Here is a 21,853-nt window from a genome sequence, read left to right as displayed (position 1 = left end):
TATGTTGGGAACAGTTAAACCATACTATGGATAACCAGCCTAATAACAGTAGGAAAGCAAGCTGGGTGCCTTATGGACAATGCCAGTATATAATTTCCCTTAAAGATAAGGACTGGTATAGAACAGACTAAGTCAGACGATCTGGAATATACTGGGCTGAATTTAATGTAAGTTCTTGACTTAAATTCTTTCTTGTGACCTTACTAACACTGCTAGTTATATTATTTTTTATATTGCCTGTTTCACAAAATTGCTGTTTCTTGCATTACCAAATGTGTGCTGAGTCCCTGATAAAATGATGATATATAGTTCCATATGAGATCAGTGACTGTAATAATGTAACTCTAAATATGGGAAGAAGCAACAAGAGGGAATATTTTCCTGGACCATAAGAGACTAGTTAGACAGGTGGTCTGGAGACTTTTGGCTACTGTTAAAAAGGCCTAGTCCAGTAATAATAGCACATTGAGTGACCTATCAACAAAATCTTTACCAGACCTGGGAATGAGCATTCCTAGCACCATGGGACAAAATGGCCATGAAATGCCTCCCACACCATGGTCAAAATTATGACCCTGAAGGGGTCCTGCCAACTGAAAATTAGCATTTGCCATCTACCTCTGCAAGGATTAAGTCAATGGTCACTGCAGCCACTGACCAACACTCCCTGAAAGGAGTTCAGGGTGGAGATCAGGAAGGAGGCACTCTGTGCTTTGGGAAAAACTGGAACAACAGACCTTCAGGTAGTTAGAAACTTTCAGGAAAAGATTTTATGAGCCCAAATTCTTGTATCTTCTCATATCCAGAAAAGCACTGAAATCATTAACATTGACATCTGCTTTGGCAATTCAGGAGAGAAATGCAGTTAAAAGTCAAAAATGGAGTTAACTGTGGTTCAGACCTCCAAGGTAAAACAAAGTGGCCATTGTGGATTTTCAGACACGTTCCTGTATTGCTGAGAACTCGAATTTTCTGAGCTGTGTCAGACCAGGGAAGAGCACCAGCCAATCTCAAAGCAGTGTCCGCTGGCGATGGCAGCTGCAACCTTACATTTTCAAGGTCTCCTCTCAGCTATTAAATTTTTAGACAATAAAACTGCTTTAGATCAGATATTAACAAAAAGAGGAGATGTGTAGTGGCCAATAGCTCCTATTATATATATGTTGATACCACATCAGAAGTTAAAACCTACTCAGGTAAAATTAAACAACTGGCTACCTGGCTGCAAGTCTACCTTGAAGTGCCAGGTCCAGACTAGGTTTCAGGCTTATTCTCCTGAATTACTAAGGAATGAGATCTATTTTGCCTCTTAAAGTTCCAGTTGTCATTCCTCCAACCACTTCTAACTGGATCTGCTGTACCAAAATTGGTGGAACAAAGGATTGAGACCTTAATCATATGAGACTCAGATCCAGGACTTGGAATTCAAATATTTCTACTTCAGTATCCATTCCCCCCAAATTTAGGCAGGATTACCTCCCATTTCAGCAAGAAATAACCACAGCAAGCATTACCCCATTTCCTGAAAGATGTGAGCAGGTTAAAAAAAAAAAACGGGGGGAAATTGAAACTATGTCCCCTGAAACCAAGTTCTGATGAGTTTATAATTAATGTCTCTATCCAAAATGATTATTCCTTTTCTTGTCCAACACTTGTTTTCCTTATGATTGAGGAGTATCAGAGAAAAGGGGGTATTGAAACAGAGCAGGACCCTGTGAAGCTCCTGCGCACAAAAGCCTTTCTGTGTCCCCTTCCCTGAGTTCCAAAGGGCAGGTTCAAACTGTTGCTAAGTAGGGAAGGGAGGGGATATGGAGAAAAGGGAAGAGCAGTCAAGAAACAATAGTGCAGTCTTGGGGGCAGGGTCCTGGTTCCCCCTCAAGGGATATACATAACAGTATGTTTGAGCTCTTCTGTAGAATTAAAACCCCCACAAATGGAAGATGTTTACTATTTGATGAAGCACTCCATTCCAGAGAAGGTCATAGTTTGCCCATCACCACCTGATGCCAGATATCTCTGGATTGAAGGAATGTGGGCCCTTCATGCATCCTGTTCGTTATCAGCAACCCTGCCCCTTGACTATAAAATTCCTCATAACCCACCCTGAGTTGGGACATAGTTTTGAGGGCATTAGTCTGCTGTGGTCCCCTTTACCTGACAGAGCAATAAAGCTATTCTTGTCTACTTCACCCAAAACTCTGTCTCTGAGATTTAATTCAGTGTCAGGTACAGAGGCCGGATTTGGCTCCATAAATGGCAAGAAAGCAGAATTTAAGAGCAGAACTTTAGGACAAGCCCAGTCTGTTAATTTGTCAATGACTATGTATTATGATGAAATTAAATTTCAAAATCAAATTACTGGAGCACAAAATAAACTATGAATCATCTTTATGGTTTTTAAAAATAATAAAATAAAGTCTTGCTTATATTGTATAAAATATAAGTTTTACAATATCTTTAATTCTGAGTATACTTGTTCCTTCAAAAGATATTCAAATCTTATCAGAACTTAAATAGATGAGTCTTATTTCAGACTTTAATTGAATTTGTGTACATTTTTTATTTTCCATATTGTATACTTACCCAGCCTCCAATTTTATTAATTGAGCAGTTCAGAAAATTTATTTTATTTTCTGCTTTAAAACAATGAAGTTTAGAAATAGGTATTACCTGCTGAACTGATAAGCCATCCAAAATAGGACTTTTGCCAAAATTACCCAACAAGCTGTCAACTCTCTTCTCCACTTTGCATTTGTGGAGAATGTAAGCATTATTTATAAGTGATGCAATTCCTCTCACATTTCAAAACATACCCTTATAATGGAGTTAACAGAAAATATGTATAACACAAAACACTTAAGTATCATGTAATAGTTCTGACTGCACTTAACACCAATGATTTATGCCTCATATTAACATAATAACACCCAAGACTTATTACTACTGTTCTATTTCCAAAAATATTTTCCTCTACTTGAATTTTTGACATATGAAAATCAGCTATAAAATAACTGGGAAACATACCATATGGATTTTTAATTGGTAGTAAAATTTGGGATTTATTATTTCATTCCTAATCATTTATCTACCTAAAGCCCATCCAACACATTCAAATTTTTACATAACATGTTACTTCTGTCACATGCTCAGTGGCTTCAAAATTAAACTAGACATTAATTAGAATATTAGTATCTAACAATATGTAGAATTAGAAAAATGTATCCAGTTAAGTTGCAATATATTTGATTACAATATCAAGTACTGATACATTTTTAAATGATAATGAAAGTAAATCGATTGCTCTGCTAAAATGTTTCTTAATGTGCTTTTACACCATAGAGCACCTTTATTTATTACCAATAATAATCAAGTTCAAACCAATTCAATTACATACATTTCAGTGAAAGAGTGTTTAAGAATCACAAGCTAAAAAATCAAAGATTCATCACCTTACAATCAAAAGCAGTGAGCTTTAAATTTCAAACAACCAGGTGACAAGTTTGTCGTGTCTCACTTGTTCTTAATGGGAAGTTGTCAGCAACAGTTGACATTTTTAAAACTTACTATGTCATTTATCGCTGGTTATGAACCTCATGTGGATATGTTAAACTGTAGGACAGGAAGAAGAGGACAGCCACAGCTCTATGAAAATATATACATCAGCATTTGCAAATATCATGCATGGAATAAAAGGACCCTTAATTTCCAATAGGAAATGTGTGATGTCTCTCATTTCCTCAATTCTTTTTCTTTTTTTTAAACCTTTCTTTTTCTTGTGTCTAGTGGTACCCAACAAATTTGGGACAATAAGGGACACTACTAATTAATTGCCCTTGTGTCAGAGACATCAGGGCTCTTATATTAGAATGAAAAATAGTGAAGGAATATAATACTGTTATATCCAAATAACTACAAAGGCCAGAAGTCATTTTTTTTTCAAAAATGACAATCCTTCAGTGAAAATATATTTTCAGTAATTTTACAAAACTTCTACCAAAGGAAGGGTGTTGAATTAATACATTCAATCAAATAGTGCTTTCTGCTAAGTCTTATATGATAGGTGTGAAGTTAAAAGTTAAGAAAGCAATTGAAATACAAAAGCTGAGCCTTTCTCAAAGTTTCATATTTTGACTTGGTTTGACGGGGCCATTTCTATTCTAACCCTATTTTGATCTTCAATTTGAAGGCAGCAAGGCTCAAGCTACATGGATCATTTCCTTCCAAACTTTTGACTTGTCATTCTTATAGGAGAATAGAAGATTTTTGAATATCTATGTATGTTCTATAGTCCCTAGTTGATAGTTTGAGCTACTCTAGAACGTGGAAATTTTTAATAATAATTGAGTTTCCATTAAACCTAGTTTTCAAATAGCTTCTTAGAGTTTATCCATCAAATAATTCAGGGTGTAAAAGTAACACAAAATTAATTCAACAACCACTAAGCAGTAAGATTGTTTGGTTTTGGCTGATAGGGACCCTGTGGTCAAAAACAATTAGGTCTTATGATGAATATGCCATCAATTGTGTTCCTACCAGACTGAGCCCAGATGCACACTTCACTGAATAGCAGACAGCTGTGCTCAGAAGCCTACCTGGGGTATAGGAAGTCATATTTTGACTGTCGTGGCTTAGCTGCTTATTAATATTATAGTGTGCCTCATGCCTTATGCTAATGGCAGTGACTGATGTTTGTCATTATCTTCATCAATCTCATAAAATACTTCCTCAGGAGAGACCAATCATAGCTAGAATACTACTTAAACCGGTTTTCTAAGCCAGAATATAAAAAGCACTTAGTACAAGAAGTTGGATGAATAATTTATTTTGTTTTATGTTTGACAACTGCTACTCGTCAAACTTGCCATGAACCTAATTGATATTCCATATGGGAATAGATGCCTGTATGTGTGATTGCATGATGCTTTAAAGTTCTTCTGCTCATCTGGGAATATAGGTGAAGATATGTGATAGAAAAACCAAAAGCTGGAATAAATCTGACACTAACTGGAGGTTCAATGTTTTTGACAGTGGAGGTGAGTCCCCTTATCACTTTGTGATTTCATGTATGCACTCTGTTTTACAAGACAGGTACTGAACATTTCCTTATGGACCCGAAAAGAAATGCTTAAATGGATGAAGCATCTCTTTATATCTGATAAATGGACATTAAATTAATGTCAAACAAGTGAGAAACATTTAGTTTTATTCTACATTCTACATTGTAGCAACATGGCAGTAATGTATTGATTCTTATATGCACATGATTTCATATGTCTTAATCACAAGAACTTGAGGTTATGAATTTCTTTATTAAAGTAAAAACAAAAAAATTAATAAGAAAATATACTTTTGATAGAACGTGATGAATATTCACACTATTTCTGATAATAAGTGGTGGTAGGAGACAAAATGTTCCTGAAGAGAGGAAATTTCATCCACCATACCTGATAGATATTCATGGAGCCTTTGTATAAAGAGTTAGTATAGTCATCCTTCCCAATATGCCATTTTTGTATTAGAGGGAAAGTTTAGTTTTATTGGAGAGAGGGTCAATATACAATGTGCTTCCAAATACATGTTTGTAGAATTAAATGGGTTGGAATAGAGCAGAGTGGAAAACGTGATAGACGAGGACCATGCATATTTGTTCCCTCCTAAAAGCCTAATTTGTTCTAAAAATTAATAAAGAAAAATAAATAGATGGTTGGATGAGTGGTCAGTGATACAGATGATTCACACTAGAAGTTTCTGTTTCCTCTTTATACATATTTTTATTAAAAAAAGAACTTATTTAGAAAATATAAATTATAGTTCATTTAGTGAGACAGGAAATTGTAAAGAAGATTTCAGAAATTTTCATTGAAAGTACTTAATTTTTTTAAAATTAAAGTGTATCTCCCAAGACCTGACCTTTAAAGATACCCTAGGAAAGACTAAGCTATAAAAAGGAAAGGCTAAGTTATAAATACTATAGAACTATCTCACCTCCTTCCATTATGTCTCAGAGGAGTTTCGAAGGAGGCAGCACCATATTTTGTGCCCATCTTGAATCTGAACAAGACATAACATCTTTCTAAAGAGTCTCATGTAAATATTCCTGTATAATATAACACTCTTTTAGAAGTTTGTTTTGAGCTAGAAAATATATTGTAGATAAGGTGACCATGCATCCTGTTCCAGTGTAATTATTAATAACACCACCTTTCACTCTCAGAGGTGTCCCAGTAGAGATGACAAATTATGGTAACTTTATCTATAAATAATAATGAAATGCTAATAAAATAACCTTTATTGGACGCTTGCTATTTGTCAGACTGAAATGCTTTCATGTATAATGAATTCTTTTAAATAACCCAGTAAAAGAGGTTTTCACAGTTGAGGAAACAATGAGATAAAACATGGATAGAATTAAATAGCATGGCTTCTTCTCATAGCAGGCAAACCTGACACCAGACGAAGGTCTGATTCTATAACAACATATGCCAGAAGATGATATACTATCTTCTTATTTGCTGGTTGATATGATTAATTTGGTTTTACTTAATACATTCAAAGATTACCAATACTTCTAATTTGTTATACTTCCTAGCTGTTATAAACATACTTTATAACTACTGTTCATTTTAAGAGGCAGAAAAAGAGTACCAAACTGAACTAAAAGTCAGCTGGATTGTAGTTCAGTATACTACTAAGTTAGTGATAATAATAATGGTTTGTTATGTAACTAGTTTATGCCAGGCACTGCACATGGGATTTTCCCTGTGTTCTCTCACTGACCCTTAAAACAGCTCTGTGAGGCAGAACATCTGTACCCAATGAATGTGTATGAATTTCTTTAGCCCAAAATTGTTTCGGAGATTTAAAATGAAGTCTGGGGGATTAAATAATTTCAGCAGGGCTCTCCAACTCTGACTAGATTAGATTCTCTGGGAGTAACTGATTATCAGTATATAAGGCATAAAATTTGGATGCTGAGGAATATTCTTGGGGGCAGAGACACCTTATATTTATATTAGCTATCATGTATTGAGTGCTTACTAGGGGCATGCATTTTACAAACTTTTATTTTTTTATTTTTTTTTTCCTCACCATAAGCCAAATAAGAGAATCTGAATTTGAGACAATGTAAATTTAACTCCACTATGATAGAGAAAGTATCCTTCTCTGACTCTCTAGCATTTGCCCTAATTTAGGAACCTTTCTGAAAATCAATATTAAATATAAATGAATAAATAGTGTTTGCTCATGATATAATTTGTTCCACCACTGCATAAATAACGTGCATAGAAAAACAGATGTGATAGTATAATATAGAGGTTTTTGAAAGGAAATTCCTGGCTACTTTTTCAAACAAGTAGCGTGGAAATTCTCATTAGTGCAGAGTAAGTTCTGTGTGCTGCAGAGAACAAAGCAAATATGAGTCTGTGCTTGTACCCAAACAATGGTCACAGTTCAGTGGGGATACAAGAATATAAATGCACAAATATAGATTAGGTACTATTAGAAAATGCCAAATAGTAGAGTGTAAGTTGAACAGTGCTTTTTAACTGAGAATATGTTATGCATGGTGTGTTTTTAAAATACAGATTCCAGGACCATACATGTGTTGACCAAATAAGTTTCTAAGGTAGGAAATGAATTATTTTAAACTCCACAGGTGATTCTGAAATGCACTATGAATAACAACCACTGGATTAACATTAATATGTTAATTATGCAGATTAAAAAAGAAGAGGTTCATTTGAGCTAGGTTTTAAAAGATGGCTTCATAGAAGAGATGAGATTTGAATGAAAGATGAGACATGACAGAAGGTAGGTGAAACAGATGTTTTTCTGTTACTTTTTAGCTCAAAATAAAAAAGTGCCTTTAAGGATTTTTTCTACATTTCAGATTCCTAATTGGATTGATCTAGAGTAGATAATAAAACTTATAACAATAAATACCTGGAAATGTTCAATTATCTTCTAATATATCCATGATATGGTTACATGAAACTCAGGTAAAAGGCTTGCTTAAAAGCTCATAAATTTCTATAGATTAGCATTAATATCTTAATTTCAAAATTTTTATCACAATTAGTAAATGCATTTTAGAATACAAATTGCCTTTTGGTGTTTTATTCAAATTTGGATTCTTAGATCTTTAACATAGGGATTGATATCTAGAAGATGAATAACATATATTTGTTGAATGAATTAAATATTTGGATTTACTCGGTTTATTCATTCCACCTTGTTTGTGGGGCAGATTTCAATAACCTCCATTTGCAAGATCAAGAATTTTGCCTATAAAGGTTTTGGTTTCTTTGTTTCTTTCTTGATCCATAACCAATGAGCTGGCAAAGACTTTCAACAACCATTAGCTTTTAGGCTTTTTCTTTCCCAATGAAAAGACTGAAGAGAAAGAAGAAAAGTGGAAAAGGCAAAAGAGTTCCAAGCATGCTAACACCAAGGGAGTTCTCCATCCATGTGTATGCCTACACCAGCTGTCAAAACCCTCTCCTCAGACCAGTCTCTCCAGAAGGAGGCGCAAGCAAAGTCACCAACCTGTCAACGGGAAGGAGCAAGGCCTCCCCAGCTTGCCCAATTTTGTCATTGTTTTGGTTTGGATTGTTAATAGAATTGTAAAGGCATGACAGCCAGAAAGATCACTAAGAATATCTTGCTGCATTACATCTCCTCAGTGCCGTTGTTGTTATAGAAAAAAATGCCAGAAGATATTCATATTTCCTCAGTGTAATTTTATAAATGATTTTGGAAACAGTTTCATGGGGGAAAAATAAGGAGAAGAAGAAAGAATGGACAGAAAACAATACACAGATGGAAGAAGAGTATGGTAAGCTGTTGACAGAAGATTTTGATTCTATTATTCATATACATGTTTTGGAGAATAAAGGGGAAGAAAATGGAAGGCATCATACAGTGTTTAGTTATGGACATGTATTTGTAAAATATGTTTAGTATGAGACAGCTTTAATAATAAGGATAAACACTCATGCTGGTATTAGAGAAAGCAGGGGTAGCATCCAGAAGAGGGAGCTTGGGCAGAAGCAGCTGTCACAATACAGGATGCCTGTGAGCTCAGCCTTGGTGTCATTCAGGAGAAGTCCAGCATTGTCCCATTGACCGGTTATGGTTCAGTTGACATGGCTGTAAGCTGGAGGGGCTTAAACAAATGGCCACTTTTCCCTAAAGAACTATTGAATGAACTCTTGATGTGACTACATTCTATCAATATAACAAACACGTGGAATTCTTAGTTGGACCAAAACTCAAGACTTCCAAATTACTAACTGGACTCTTAGTAACTATACTGGCTGCAAAATGACCTCAGGAACTATGATTTTGAAAATGTCTGGTACCTGGCTCAAGTCATATATCTATATCTACTGGCCATCATACTGTTGCACTTTTTTGGCCCCTCCAGCTGCCTCATGATCACCTCATCCCAGACAAGCCTCATTGTCATCAGTGAAAAACATCAAAAATAAACATGATTACATAATTAGTTATAAGGATTGAAACTGAATATATCTTAAACAGTTTAATTCACATTTAGTTTCACAAAACAGCTGAAAGTAAAATGAATTTATGTTTTAATAATATTTCAAGACTGGCTCATCACATTCATGGCCTACATGTCATCTTGGGTACACCAGTAATTTTCATTAGACAGGGGTGTGCTAGAGCCACAGGTCCATGACATCCAAATACCTGCATCTTTCCTCAACCAGGCCTTCAGTCACCTCACTTTGGTAGCTTGAAGTGGACCCTGGTGGGAATTTTATACCACAGAAATTGGCAAATGGGATGTCTTGGTCCCTTTGGGCTGTTATAACAAAATAGCAGAGACTAGGTGGCTTATCAACAACAGAAATTTATTTCTTACAGTTCTGGAGGCTGGACATCTGAGATCAGGTGCCAGTATGGTCAGGTGTGGGCCCTCTTCCAGGTTGCAAACTTCTTGTATCCTCATGTGGTGGAAGGGGCTAAGGATCCCTGTGGGACCTCTAATCCCATTCAAGAAGGTACAACCATCATTACCAAATTACCTCCCACAGGCCCCACCTTCTAACACCATCAGATTGAGCATTAGAATTCCAATAAATTAACTTAGCAGGGGTGGGACACAAATATTCAGACCATAGCATTCTGCAAATCAGGGCTTTCTATTTTTATTTTATAGAGAGCCAATGAGACAGTTAACCAGCAAACCACTGAGTTACATGCACATTTTATTTTATTTTTTTTCCAATAGCATTGACTTTTATTCATTCATGTTAAGTCACCTGAAATGATATCTGTTGCATTTAAATGCTCATTAATGTAAATGGCTGAACAAATTCATTTTAATGGATACTCACTCCATTAAAAAAAATAAAACCTCAATATCCCACATAGTTAAGTCACTTCAACATAGCCTTATGACAACTCCCACACCAAAACAGTACTTTATTTTGTAAATTTTGACCCATTATTACTCCCATGTTATGGTTTTTTCAGCTGTCAAGTGTACAACGTGAAGAAAAAATTTAGTTAGATAGGGGTTGCACCTGGAAAATAAATTTCTTAAACTCCATATACACGTTTCAAAACTGCTGGGTCCCAAGTCCATCAATGAACTCCCGGGCTGCCAGTATCATGTGCAGCATACTAAAGCTACACTATCTGAATAGCTTATTAATTCTGCATAAATCAGGTCAATCAATGTGTCAACCTATAACAGACTGCACACTTTTAACTGAACATGGCAAAATATTCACTCTCTAGAACTTTACATCATCATTTGATGTCAAACAATGAAGCAAATCCCAACAGTATATACAAAAAACAGCTTTGCATTTACAAAAGATTGTTTCCCATACTGATTAATCCAGGCAGCTAACTCATTGGTTTATGCAACTTTATTGAAGAAAAATAAATCAATTACTAGCAGAGCTATTAGTTGATCACTCATCCATTGACAACTTGCATCATTTATTCAGTGCTATATTAAACAGTGTATTGGAAGATAGATTAACTAATAGTTCCAAGCCTCCTAACAATTTAAATGAAAATTACAAAATGTTTGAGACCCTATTTTGGAATACAAAGGGTGTTTGACTTCCAATTTCCATTCTCTGTAGAACAAGAACAGGTCATTCCTTTATTGACATGCATAAAATACATCACATTTTCTGTTCTGCTGATGCTATAAATTCAATACCAATTCTCCAGCCACATCAGGTATGAGCATAAAGTATATCATGTAACCTCAAATCTCTAACAGTGGAAGGCTTACACAAGAATGGATGCTGCTAGAATAATGCTGCTTCCCTTGATGTGGCAACTGAGCATCCATCTCCCTCCCCCTCTGATGATTCTTCAGCATGTTAGAGCAGTGAGGAATGGTTTTAGTCTCATAACCAAGTTAGAGTGAAGACATTGGCCACATAATACACATGCTCCATTTTTTTAAAAAATTCTGAATCTTGGGCAACTGTTCTCTTGTAACTACTTTACAGTTTCTAAAAGCAGTTATTGTCCAAAGCTGGAAGAACTTAAGTCTTCTCAGATGAGCATGTGAATGAATGGAGGGAGGTAAACAAAAAATAAAATTAAAAAAGATGAGGTCTGATAGGGGAGCAGCCGGATAAGAAAATCAAAAAAGGAACAGTAATTTAAAGTTTATTCCAGCTATAATGCAGGTTATTCTGACTTTAAGGTAGCATCACATGGCATACTTCTGAGTCCATTCCCGAGATATTCTGTTGTACTTATCTCTGTCTGTTTTATAGATGCGTGCAATCTCTGGCACTAGGGGGTCATCTGGGTTTGGATCACATAGCAGTGAACAAATGGATAAAAGAACTTTAGAAATAGTTAAAGCAGGAGACCACTGTGATCTTAGAATATCGAGACAAATGCTGCCATTACTGTTAATATTTGGATGATAAATTCTTGTTGTAAATGCAACCTTAGGTGGTTTGAAGGGGTAGTCTGTAGGAAAATGAATTGTCAAAAAGAATACACCACCTTGATATGGGCTGTCATTAGGTCCCATAATTGTGGCTTGCCAATGAAACATATCATCCCCAACTGGACCTGCAGAACATTGTGCTGGAGGGTCACGGGCCAAATCACTAAGTTCCTTATTAATCCGTTTCAGCGCCATAGTCTGTGCTTTTCGTCTGGCTCCTCACTATCTCGGTGTGTGTTCAAAGTTCCGGCCAAAACTCTTGATTATCCCGGCGGCTGGGAAGGATTGTCTCTTGGTCTCACACCGGCTCTGCCAGACACAGGCGCAGAGGGGCCGGGGCCTCCCTCAAGCTGCGGCCTCGGCCTCCTCCCCGCGCGGCAGCTGGTGCCTCCCCGGCCCTACGGGGCTCACGCGCACGACACAGCCACAAGATGTCTGCTCTCTACATGCACATTTTAGAAGAGACCTAATATAAACACGTTTTTGTAATTAAGAATATTGCTTGCTGGGTAAATATTTAAAGACACTGCTTAAAAGAAATGGTATTTTGTTAGACTGTCAAGGCTCACATTGCTATTAGCCATCAATTAACCTCCTTGTGTCTTAGTGTTCCTACCCTTAAAATGAGAACATTATAATACCTACTTCATGGAATTGTTCTGCTGATTAAATGAGTTAATATATGTGATGCACTTTAGAAAGTGCCCAGCACAGAGAAGGTGCTCAATAAGTATTTTCAATTAGTATTAACAGGAGATGAAACTATATGTTTGTTTACAGTCCTCGCATAAAAGGCTGCCTAAATTGTGTTCTTTTCTTTGTTGAGCTTTTGTATCTTTTAGAAGCCCTTACCCACCTTCTAAATATTTCGTGAGGATCAGTTAAATGAAAGCACATCAAATCACTTTGAAATGCATAAAGCAATATGTAATGAAAGGTGGAATAATATGTAAAAGGCATCATCTTGAATTTTGTTTATACTGCATCTTTGAAATGAGCATCAGATTTTTCTCTAGGTTGTTACTGCTCCTAGAGAAACAAACACAGATGGTGCCCAAACCTCCTACTGAATAGTTTTAGGCAATGGCATTTATCAAAATACCGCAGGTCACTAAATGTACAAAGACTCAAATCAAATCAAATCACATCTCAGTGTCAGGCCAGTATGGTAATTTAGGCAAATAAGCCTTTGTTTGGTAATTCAAGGATCTTCTGATTTGTAGACTGCACTAGCACAACAAACAGAAAATCTTACATGTAGGCTAAGGTTTGCAAAATAGGATATTAAAATGCAATTTCTTTTAGAGAAAAAAATTAGTTTATCTTTTCTGATGATTGTTTCCAGGCAAATTAAAACCAATTTTGGGGTGTACATGCAGATGTTCCCATTTTATGTTGACCTTCTAGCCAAGCACTGCAGAAAAAGAGAGGAAACGTGTTTTAAATATATTTTCTTACACTCAAAACTTCTAAGAAACCCAGTCTTTGGAGTGCAGGCTTCCTTTCTTCAGCCACATAGTCCTGTGATCTCTCTTAATTGAGTCTTGGGTAGGTTTGCCAGGATCCCCTGGTTCAGTGATGGGGAGGGAGATTTGATCCCTGAGGCTTCCTCTCCCCCAAAGCTGGCTCTGCTGATGGGGGCTGGGGGTTGGGGCGATGGTGCAAGACTAAAGGTTGGGGGGGGAAGCGGGGAGCCAGGCTGTTTCTCCCAACAGCCAGCTTGCCTCCTGCACCTTCTCAGGCAGCAGCTATGTCTCTTTCATGCTCTACTTCCCACTGCTGGAGGCTGCCACAGTTGCCGCTCTCATCAGGTAACCCAAGGCTCCTGTTTTGCGGTAGCACCTCCTGGTCCTTTTGTCCCTCCAGCTTGGGGTTGGTTACGGCTTGCCCCTGTTGCTAATTTCTGAGTTGCCTCACTTTTCTCTGTTTGGCTTCATCTATCTCTTTCAGCACCTGTTTTGTGCTTTAATCAGTTCCCTGCATGAGAAGCCAACATTTAAGTATTCCAGGTGAATCCTGTTCACCTTGACTGGACCCTGATTGGCCCAAGATCTAACACAGGCCACCTGCTCAACTGAATTCTCAGGCATGTGACACTGTTGAAAGTGCAGTTCCTCTGTACCCATCACAAAGGTCTCAAAGGCCCTTCTGGAGCATGAACTCCTGCAGTCACTGTTCCCTTTGTAGCTCTTTCCCTTTAGTTAAATGACCGTTCTACTTCGAGCCTGCTCTGGGCCAGATCTCTGAGATGGAGGCAGAGAAAAAGTAATTTTTGTTGTTTCTGCTAACATCAGTGTCACAAGACCCTCAGCCATTACACTTGTTAGCCTAGCCTGCCCCTTCTTCAGGCCACACCCCTCAAATTCTCTTATGGGTGGCAGTTCTCTCAGATATTAGTAACCTTCCTAGAAAGTCACAAATGATGACAGAATCTCCAGATAGTTTCCATGTACGTGATGATAGGACTAGAATATGGATCTGTGAGTTGTTACCATTCTAAAATTATATCCCTTCTGCTTTCTTTTCAAGGAAGTAAATTTGGGTCACAAAACAATTCCATATCTTAAATTGGTCTTAGGGAGTTCAAATTAGCTCTATAAATCTACTCTTAATCCAAAAGTATCAAGCTAGGGTTATATGCCCATGCGTTCGTTTAACTTATTTTGGACTCTGAAACATACATTAATGCTGAGTTTCTAAAAATAATATTTTATAAAGATTTTTCACATGTTTCCCTACACTCCATCTTAATGCATTGCCTGTGCTGCTCCCTCTTCCTGAAATGATCTTCTTTTTCCTTTTATTTTCTTTTGTTTTGCTATGAATTCTCAATCAAATAACCATCTTTCCAGGAGTATTCTCTGAACTTTCCTACTCACTTAACCCCTGTTCATGCCCCAAAATGATTTGTGTGAAATATATTTATGTCTCTATCTCCAGTTAGACTTTAAGCTCTATAATGAAAGGACTGTTTCATCTTTGTAGACCTAGTGCTCTGTAACTTCCTTGGTACTTAGGAATTATTCAAAACATATTTAACTGTTTCTGAACAATACTCTAAGGGTTCCAAGGCTTCTCATGCTGGACAAAAAATTAATATTTGGATCTTGGAATGGAAGGTTTGCTTTGATTTTTTATACTAGGAATATTTTACTAACAACATGTAACAGCCAGGGGTTATTTCACAAAATGCCTAGTGTTTGTGCCCCACATATAGAAGTACTTACACTTTTGTTGAACAACTTTGATAACTAGGGAAATGATTTGAATTATCCAAGAAGAGAATGCTAAGAATATTATGGATATATATAAACTGGAAAAGGAGATTGAGGAATTGTCTACAACTGAGACAAAGCACCAAATGCAGTTACAGATGTATGAGAACACTTAATAAAGATGCAAGTTTGTAGGAGGTTGGTGCTGTTTCTTCCCATGAAGTCCAACATAGCACTTTAACAAGTTTAGAACAAAAATTCTCAAATCTTTCTCTTGTTTATGTTCTCCTTCATTAGAAGTTGCATCCTCTTTCTGTGTCTTCCTAAATTTAAGCCCTTATTTTCAGTGTCCATCTAAGTATATTCCCATTGCCTCCACTGTCAGTTAAGTAAATACCGTGTCTCTAACTAATTTCCTTTGAAAAGGACCTCAACTGTGCTCTGTTTATTCAATTTATAGTGGTTCTCTTTACACATTTTGGTCCATTGACTCTGGTGTCATTTCTCAGGCATCTGCTTATTCTACCCAATTAGACTCAGAGCTTGGCAGAGGGAGGTACTTTTTCTTTTCCATCTCCTCATAGCATGTTCACAATGTAGGATTGTGGACTAAATGTCTTCCTAATTTCATCAATATCTGTGCTAATATTTTTAGCTCCTCATTGAATGACAACGCTGGTGTGCTCACTGTGCGGCTGGACTCATGGGCATTTAGTCACCCGCATAGGACACAGCTCTGAATGGTTCCTTCATTCCATACCAGAATCTGTGGACTGGGCACACAAAGACTTCAAGATCCTTTGCCACTTTACTTTAGACCAGGAACCAGAAATGTCCCTAAGCTACTTCTCCCACCATTCATAGTTTGTTCTCTGTCGCTGAACCTATTCATTTCCTTCATGGTACTTGTGATAATTAGTACAATAGGAAGTATGTGTAGAATAAGCACACAAGATAAATAAAGTTAAATTTACATAAATTTGTAAAATATATAGTAGATATAAAATATATGCTTATTGTGTATAAGTAATATATACAAAAACACCCATGTGTTTGTGTACATACGTGTGTGTTTTATGTTTTCATTTTTTCTTACCCCCACAGATTTTCTTCTAAATGACTTGCTTCACCGCTTAACACCCAAACGTAACACAAAGCCTGACATATCTCGTAGGTACTCATAAATATTTGTTGAATAAATAATGTGTGAATGTTCATTCCCAAATGAAAATATGAAAGCAAATAATTATTTCCAATTTTAGTCACATCAGATCTTAAGTTTACTGACAACAAAGTGAAAAGAGGAGAGAACTAAGTCAATATTCTTTTCTCTACTTCAAAATTTCATAGGTTTATAATGTCTCCTCTGAGAAAGAGGTTCTCAGACTTCTCAATTTGTTTTTATCTACAGAGGAAAAAAGAGAAAAGCAAGAAATTTTCTGCTGTCCATTGTTGATGCTACTTACTAATAAAAACTACTGATATTTTAGCAAAAAGCTAATGATTTCCAAATAATGTAGCAATAAATGAATTGGATGCTTTACTATTTACTTTTATTTATTCTATATGAGCACAAACATATTATCTTTAGAATACATTTATAGCATGTGCATGTCTTTCTCCTAAATAAAAATTCTGAGGTCTACAAAGAAAGAGTGGGACGTAACTATAGAAGTAGCTGCAGAATGCAGGAATTGACAAGGACTGAGCCACACTGCCTGGTTTCAAGCCCTGGGTCTACTGTTTTCTAGCACTGAGATCACAGGAGAATTAGGTCGTCTTGCTTTGTTACTATTTCTTCATTTGTAAAAAGGAGATGATAATAGTACCTAACTCATTGAACTTATTAGGATTAAATTAATTAGAACATGTAAAGTCCTTAGCATAATGCTTCACAAGTAAAAAACACTCATAAATGTTAACTAATCATATTCTTATTCTTTGTATTATTATTTTTGCCACCATATCCAAATTAAGGCAGTTTTGCTTCTAATGTAGAATGGATAAATTTTCATTAAGACTGAGCAAGGGAAAAATAGAGAATGTACACATAAATAACATTAAGTATGAAAGGGGAATGCAGTCATAGGTGCATTAGAAAAAGCAAAAGGCATAGTAGAAAGTCAAGAATCTAGGATTTTGTTATGTCCTCTTAATAAAGTTTTTCCTTAATTCTTACCCTAATTGATGTTTTCTTCCTATACCTTTTAAATACCTAATGATGAAGATCATGCTTATTCCATCTTCTTTGCTCTAAAAGAGCCTTAAAGACACCAAGACACTGCTGCCCTCTGAGCCCTGACTGAGAGAGACTGCCTGCAGCGCTGTTGGATGACACCACCCACACACGGAAGCACCTCTCCAGCACTCTGTCCCCTGGGATTTCCCTTGACTCCATTTCCTCTGAGTAGCAGCCCTGAGCCTTCTTCTCTGGACAGACTACTGCTGTGAAGGACTTTCTCACCTGTGAACCTGTCAGAGCAGCTCCCAGTAAAGTTTGTGTGCTACTGCCACCTTGTTCTAGCTCTCTTGTCATATCTATCTCCTTGCAAAATCACCTGCAACCCCCTAGAGAAGCTTAAAGGGAAGATCTGCCTTCAGAAGTCTACCTGGAAATAATTAGCATAGACATGGCATTAAGGTGATGAGAATCAATGATACTATTACAAGAGGAGTATATAGAAATAAAGCAGGAGGGCCCAGAACTAAATCTGAAATTACAAAATATGAAATCTGGTAAATGGGAGGAAACATACAAATGTAACCACTTGGTCAATTCCTTCTTTTATTCTATCACTCAGGCTGTAGCAGAAACTAGTTGAGACACCGCCATTATGTTAGCTCTTATTCAGCCCTTATTCTTTCCACCCATTCAACTGGTCTCCTACAGATGTTTTCTCCCCCTTTCTTTCTTGCTTGATTGCACTCTGAAAATGATTGCCCTCTAGCTAACTAAGCACACTCCTTAACACTCCTGTCCTTTGTGAGCATTCTTCATTCCAGAAATAAGATCTTGGAACAATAACCTCAGGGACCACCAGAACCTGTTCTGGAACCACCTGACGCCAGCCCTGGCAATCTCAATGTCTCCAGGAGGAAAGAAGAGTGCAAGACCAAAACAGCCATGATCCTTATCTACAGCCCTATTTTCCACCCTGAAACTACAAGACCCCTCCCTATTTCCCAGGAAGCAGGGCACAGTCTTGAGGGTGTGAGCCTGCCATGGCCCCATTTGCCTGGCAAAGCAATAAAGCTACTCTTTTCTACTCCTCCAAAGCCCTGTCTCTGCGTTTCTATTGGGCAGTGGTGAACAGAGGCTGGGCTTTCAGCAACAAGTCCAGACACTGGTTCCTATAGGACAAAATCCTGCCTCCTCCCCTGCTAAGCCATGCTGCGCTAGAATGACTGACTTCTTTATGCTCCTGTGGTTTTCCTATATTATTGCTATACCACACATTATTGAATGTATCTGTTTATTATTCATCTGTCTCCACAGGGGGCTGTCCTTGAAGGCAGAACACGTGTTCATCTCTAAATTCCATGGATCTACCACAGCACCTGACACAGAGCAATAAATATGTTCTAAATAATGACTGAACAAATGAACAAATCACATAATCTGTATTAGAGTGAAAAGGGTGACTCTCATGTGGTGGTCACAGAGGACTTCCCATGCCTGGCATCTTTCGTTTCATGATGATGGTACTGCTGTCTGTTCCTCTTTCTCCATCTGAAGTTAATTGAACTCTTACCCTAAGTAAAGACATAAGGCTCATATGTATTGTATCATAGGACCCATATGTAGACATAAAGGAGTAATGTGAAAATATTTCAAGTAATTAGAAATGCAGCTAGTTCCATTAAAAACTCAAGATGACACAATATTTTGGGCCAGTTTAAAGTACATCCTATAATACTATTATATTAATTTGGTTTTACTTCTTTAGAAGAAAAAAAGAAAAAATGGCATTTTAGGTCACTTTGTATAAGATCTGAATCTGAGTCACTTTTGAGATAGTTTTCCATTCTCATTAAATTCTCTTTTTGTGACTTCAGTGCTTTTGCTTTTCACTTTCATTTAAGGGCACAAAGCTGGTTCAAGAATGTATGGAGTTGTTAGATCATTGCTTCCATATATTTTTTTACTAAGAGACATATTCATCATTCACAATTTGGCCTTTGGAAAAAAAAGACTAACTAGTATTAGAAATGTCTGTGACCTCACAGAACTTAATGACCAAGGTAGAATAAGCATTCATAAATATTTCATAGAAAAAATAGACTGTATAAAAGATCATAGAGGGCTTCCCTGGTGGCACAGTGGTTGAGAGTCTGCCTGCCAGTGCAGGGACACGGGTTGTGCCCCGGTCTGGGAAGATCCCACATGCCGTGGAGTGGCTGGGCCCATGAGCCATGGCCACTGAGCCTGCACATCTGGAGCCTGTGCTCCACAACAGGAGAGGTCACAACAGTGAGAGACCCGCGTACCACAAAAAAAAAAAGATCGTAGAGGCCAATCAAGTAATATAAAATTACATCCACAAAAGTTCTCTAGATGTGGTGGTACAACATCCTCTACTTCTTTAACTATGAAACAAAATTCATGAAAGCTTTTCAGTATAAAAGAGAAACAGCTGCAATTTTTGGACATTGATTATGAGAAGCACCCTGATTTCAAAATTTTAAATTGAATAAGTCTGTCTTTGAACGGTTTTTCATTGCAGCACTATTGACAATAGCCAGGAGATGAAAGCAACCTAAGTGTGCATCGACAGATGAATGGATAAAGAAGATGTGGCACATATATACAATGGAACTCAGCCATAAAAAGAAAAGAAATTGAGATTTGTAGTGAGGTTGATGGACTTAGAATCTGCCATACAGAGTGAAGTAAATCAGAAAGAGAAAAACAAATACTGAATGCTAACACATATATATATGGAATCTAAAAAAAAAAATGGTTCTGATGAATCTATGGGCAGGACAGGAATAAAGAGCAGACATAGAAGATGGACTTGAGGACATGGGGAGGGGGAAGGGTAAGCTGAGATGAAGTGAGAGAGTAGCATTGACATATATACACTATTAAATGTAAAATAGATAGCTAGTGGGAAGCAGCTGCATAGCACAAGGAGATGAGCTCGGTGCTTTGTGACCACACAGAGGGGTGGGATAGGGAGTGTGGGAGGGAGGCACAAGAGGGAGGGGATATGGGGATATATGTATACATATAGCTGATTCACTTTGTTATACAGCAGAAACTAACACAACATTGTAAAGCAATTATACTCCAATAAAGATGTTAAAAAAAAAAAACCTTGTGAGTCACAACTGACTACTGAACTAAATTCATTTCTATGGCAGGAAGCAATGGTTAAAAATGTTTCAGAATTCTGTATTTACATTATGTAATTATCTATGATTATATATAACTGTAAGTAATTACATATTAACTTACATAAATATTATGTTTTATTTACTTATTGATATCTGTGAAAATACTGACTGAGGTTGATCCCTCCTTTGATATAAAATAAGTAAAATTATAGACCTAAGTAAGAAAATCCCCACAAGTAAAATTATAGAGTTAAGTAGGAAAATCCCCACACACTAATTATTATTGTTGCTATCAGTAAACACATTTCATAATGATTTTCCATTTACAGAATGCTTTTGCAATCATTTCTCAGCATTCTTATTTTATCCTTAGATCCAAAACAGTAGAGGTTATAAAGGCAATAGAGATTGCACATTTTAACACTCATTTTCTACTTGTTCTTTCCTGATAAAAAATTTAAAAAGATCCAAATACCTAATAAACCTTTTGGTTGAATAGGTAAATGAAGTGTGTTTTTCTGGAAAGTGAAGTTGGAATTATGGTTGCCAAGGAACATCGGGGAATTTTCTGAATGTATGTGAATGTCAGATTACAAAGGCCACAACTTTATAAATTCAAGAAACCAGAATAATTATCTTCTTAATAATGGACAAATCAATAATATGTTTTGCATCATTTCTCTGGAATTTTTCAAATGCTATAATTTTTGCATACCCAGAATAATGCCTACATAAATTTCTTGTTTTCTTGAGTAATAAATGACCCTCCAGAGGTGAGAAGAAGTTCATGTATTTTTTTAACCCACAGAAAGGAGAAAAAGGATAGTCGTCCTCTGAGGCACAGACACTGTGCACGTCTGGTCCTGAAGACACCTGCCTTCTCCTCAGAATAAAAACTGTTTTGGGCTTCCCTGGTGGCGCAGTGGTTGAGAGTCTGCCTGCCGATGTAGGGGACATGGGTTCGTGCCTTGGTCCGGGAAGATCCCACATGCCGCGGAGCGGCTGGGCCCGTGAGCCATGGCCACTGAGCCTGCGCGTCTGGAGCCTGTGCTCCGCAACAGGAGAGGCCACAATAGTGAGGCCCACGCACCACAAAAAAAAAAAAAAAAAAAAAAAAAAAGAACTGTTTTAAGGCACTTGATGCTCTGGGAGCTTATTCAGTGTGCATTGTAGGCATTAATACCTCTATTTACAGCTCTGTGTGCTCATTTACGTAACATTCCTGAAACTGGAAACTACCGAAAAGAAAGATTGCAACTGTATGGAATTACTCTTTCCTAGCTGGTCTATAGGAATCACCCAATATCATTGCCATTATTGAGTGACTGAACACGGTGCTAAG

General features: G+C 37.0%; 2 protein-coding genes across 2 annotated transcripts in view; one reads left to right on the top strand and one right to left on the bottom strand.

Moving 5' to 3' along the window:
- KHDRBS2 (KH RNA binding domain containing, signal transduction associated 2) overlaps nucleotides 1-20,112 on the top strand; it is a 728,302-nt gene extending 708,190 nt beyond the window's left edge. Inside the window, exon 10 of the mRNA XM_049715491.1 lies at nucleotides 18,671-20,112. The gene's annotated coding sequence lies outside the window, so the exon portion shown is untranslated. The remainder of the gene's footprint in view (nucleotides 1-18,670) is intronic.
- LOC101275328 (ubiquitin-conjugating enzyme E2 D3) lies at nucleotides 10,890-12,397 on the bottom strand. Its single transcript, XM_004267787.4, has one exon. It carries the CDS (start codon nucleotides 12,152-12,154, stop codon nucleotides 11,711-11,713), a length of 444 nt encoding a protein of 147 aa, XP_004267835.1. The 5' UTR covers nucleotides 12,155-12,397; the 3' UTR covers nucleotides 10,890-11,710.
- Nucleotides 20,113-21,853: the final 1,741 nt, after the last annotated feature.

Source organism: Orcinus orca, chromosome 10 (assembly GCF_937001465.1).
Source record: "Orcinus orca chromosome 10, mOrcOrc1.1, whole genome shotgun sequence".
Lineage (NCBI taxonomy): Eukaryota > Metazoa > Chordata > Mammalia > Artiodactyla > Delphinidae > Orcinus > Orcinus orca.
The sequence above is the reverse complement of the archived record's forward strand: the minus strand, read 5'-3'. Positions and strand labels throughout refer to the sequence as shown.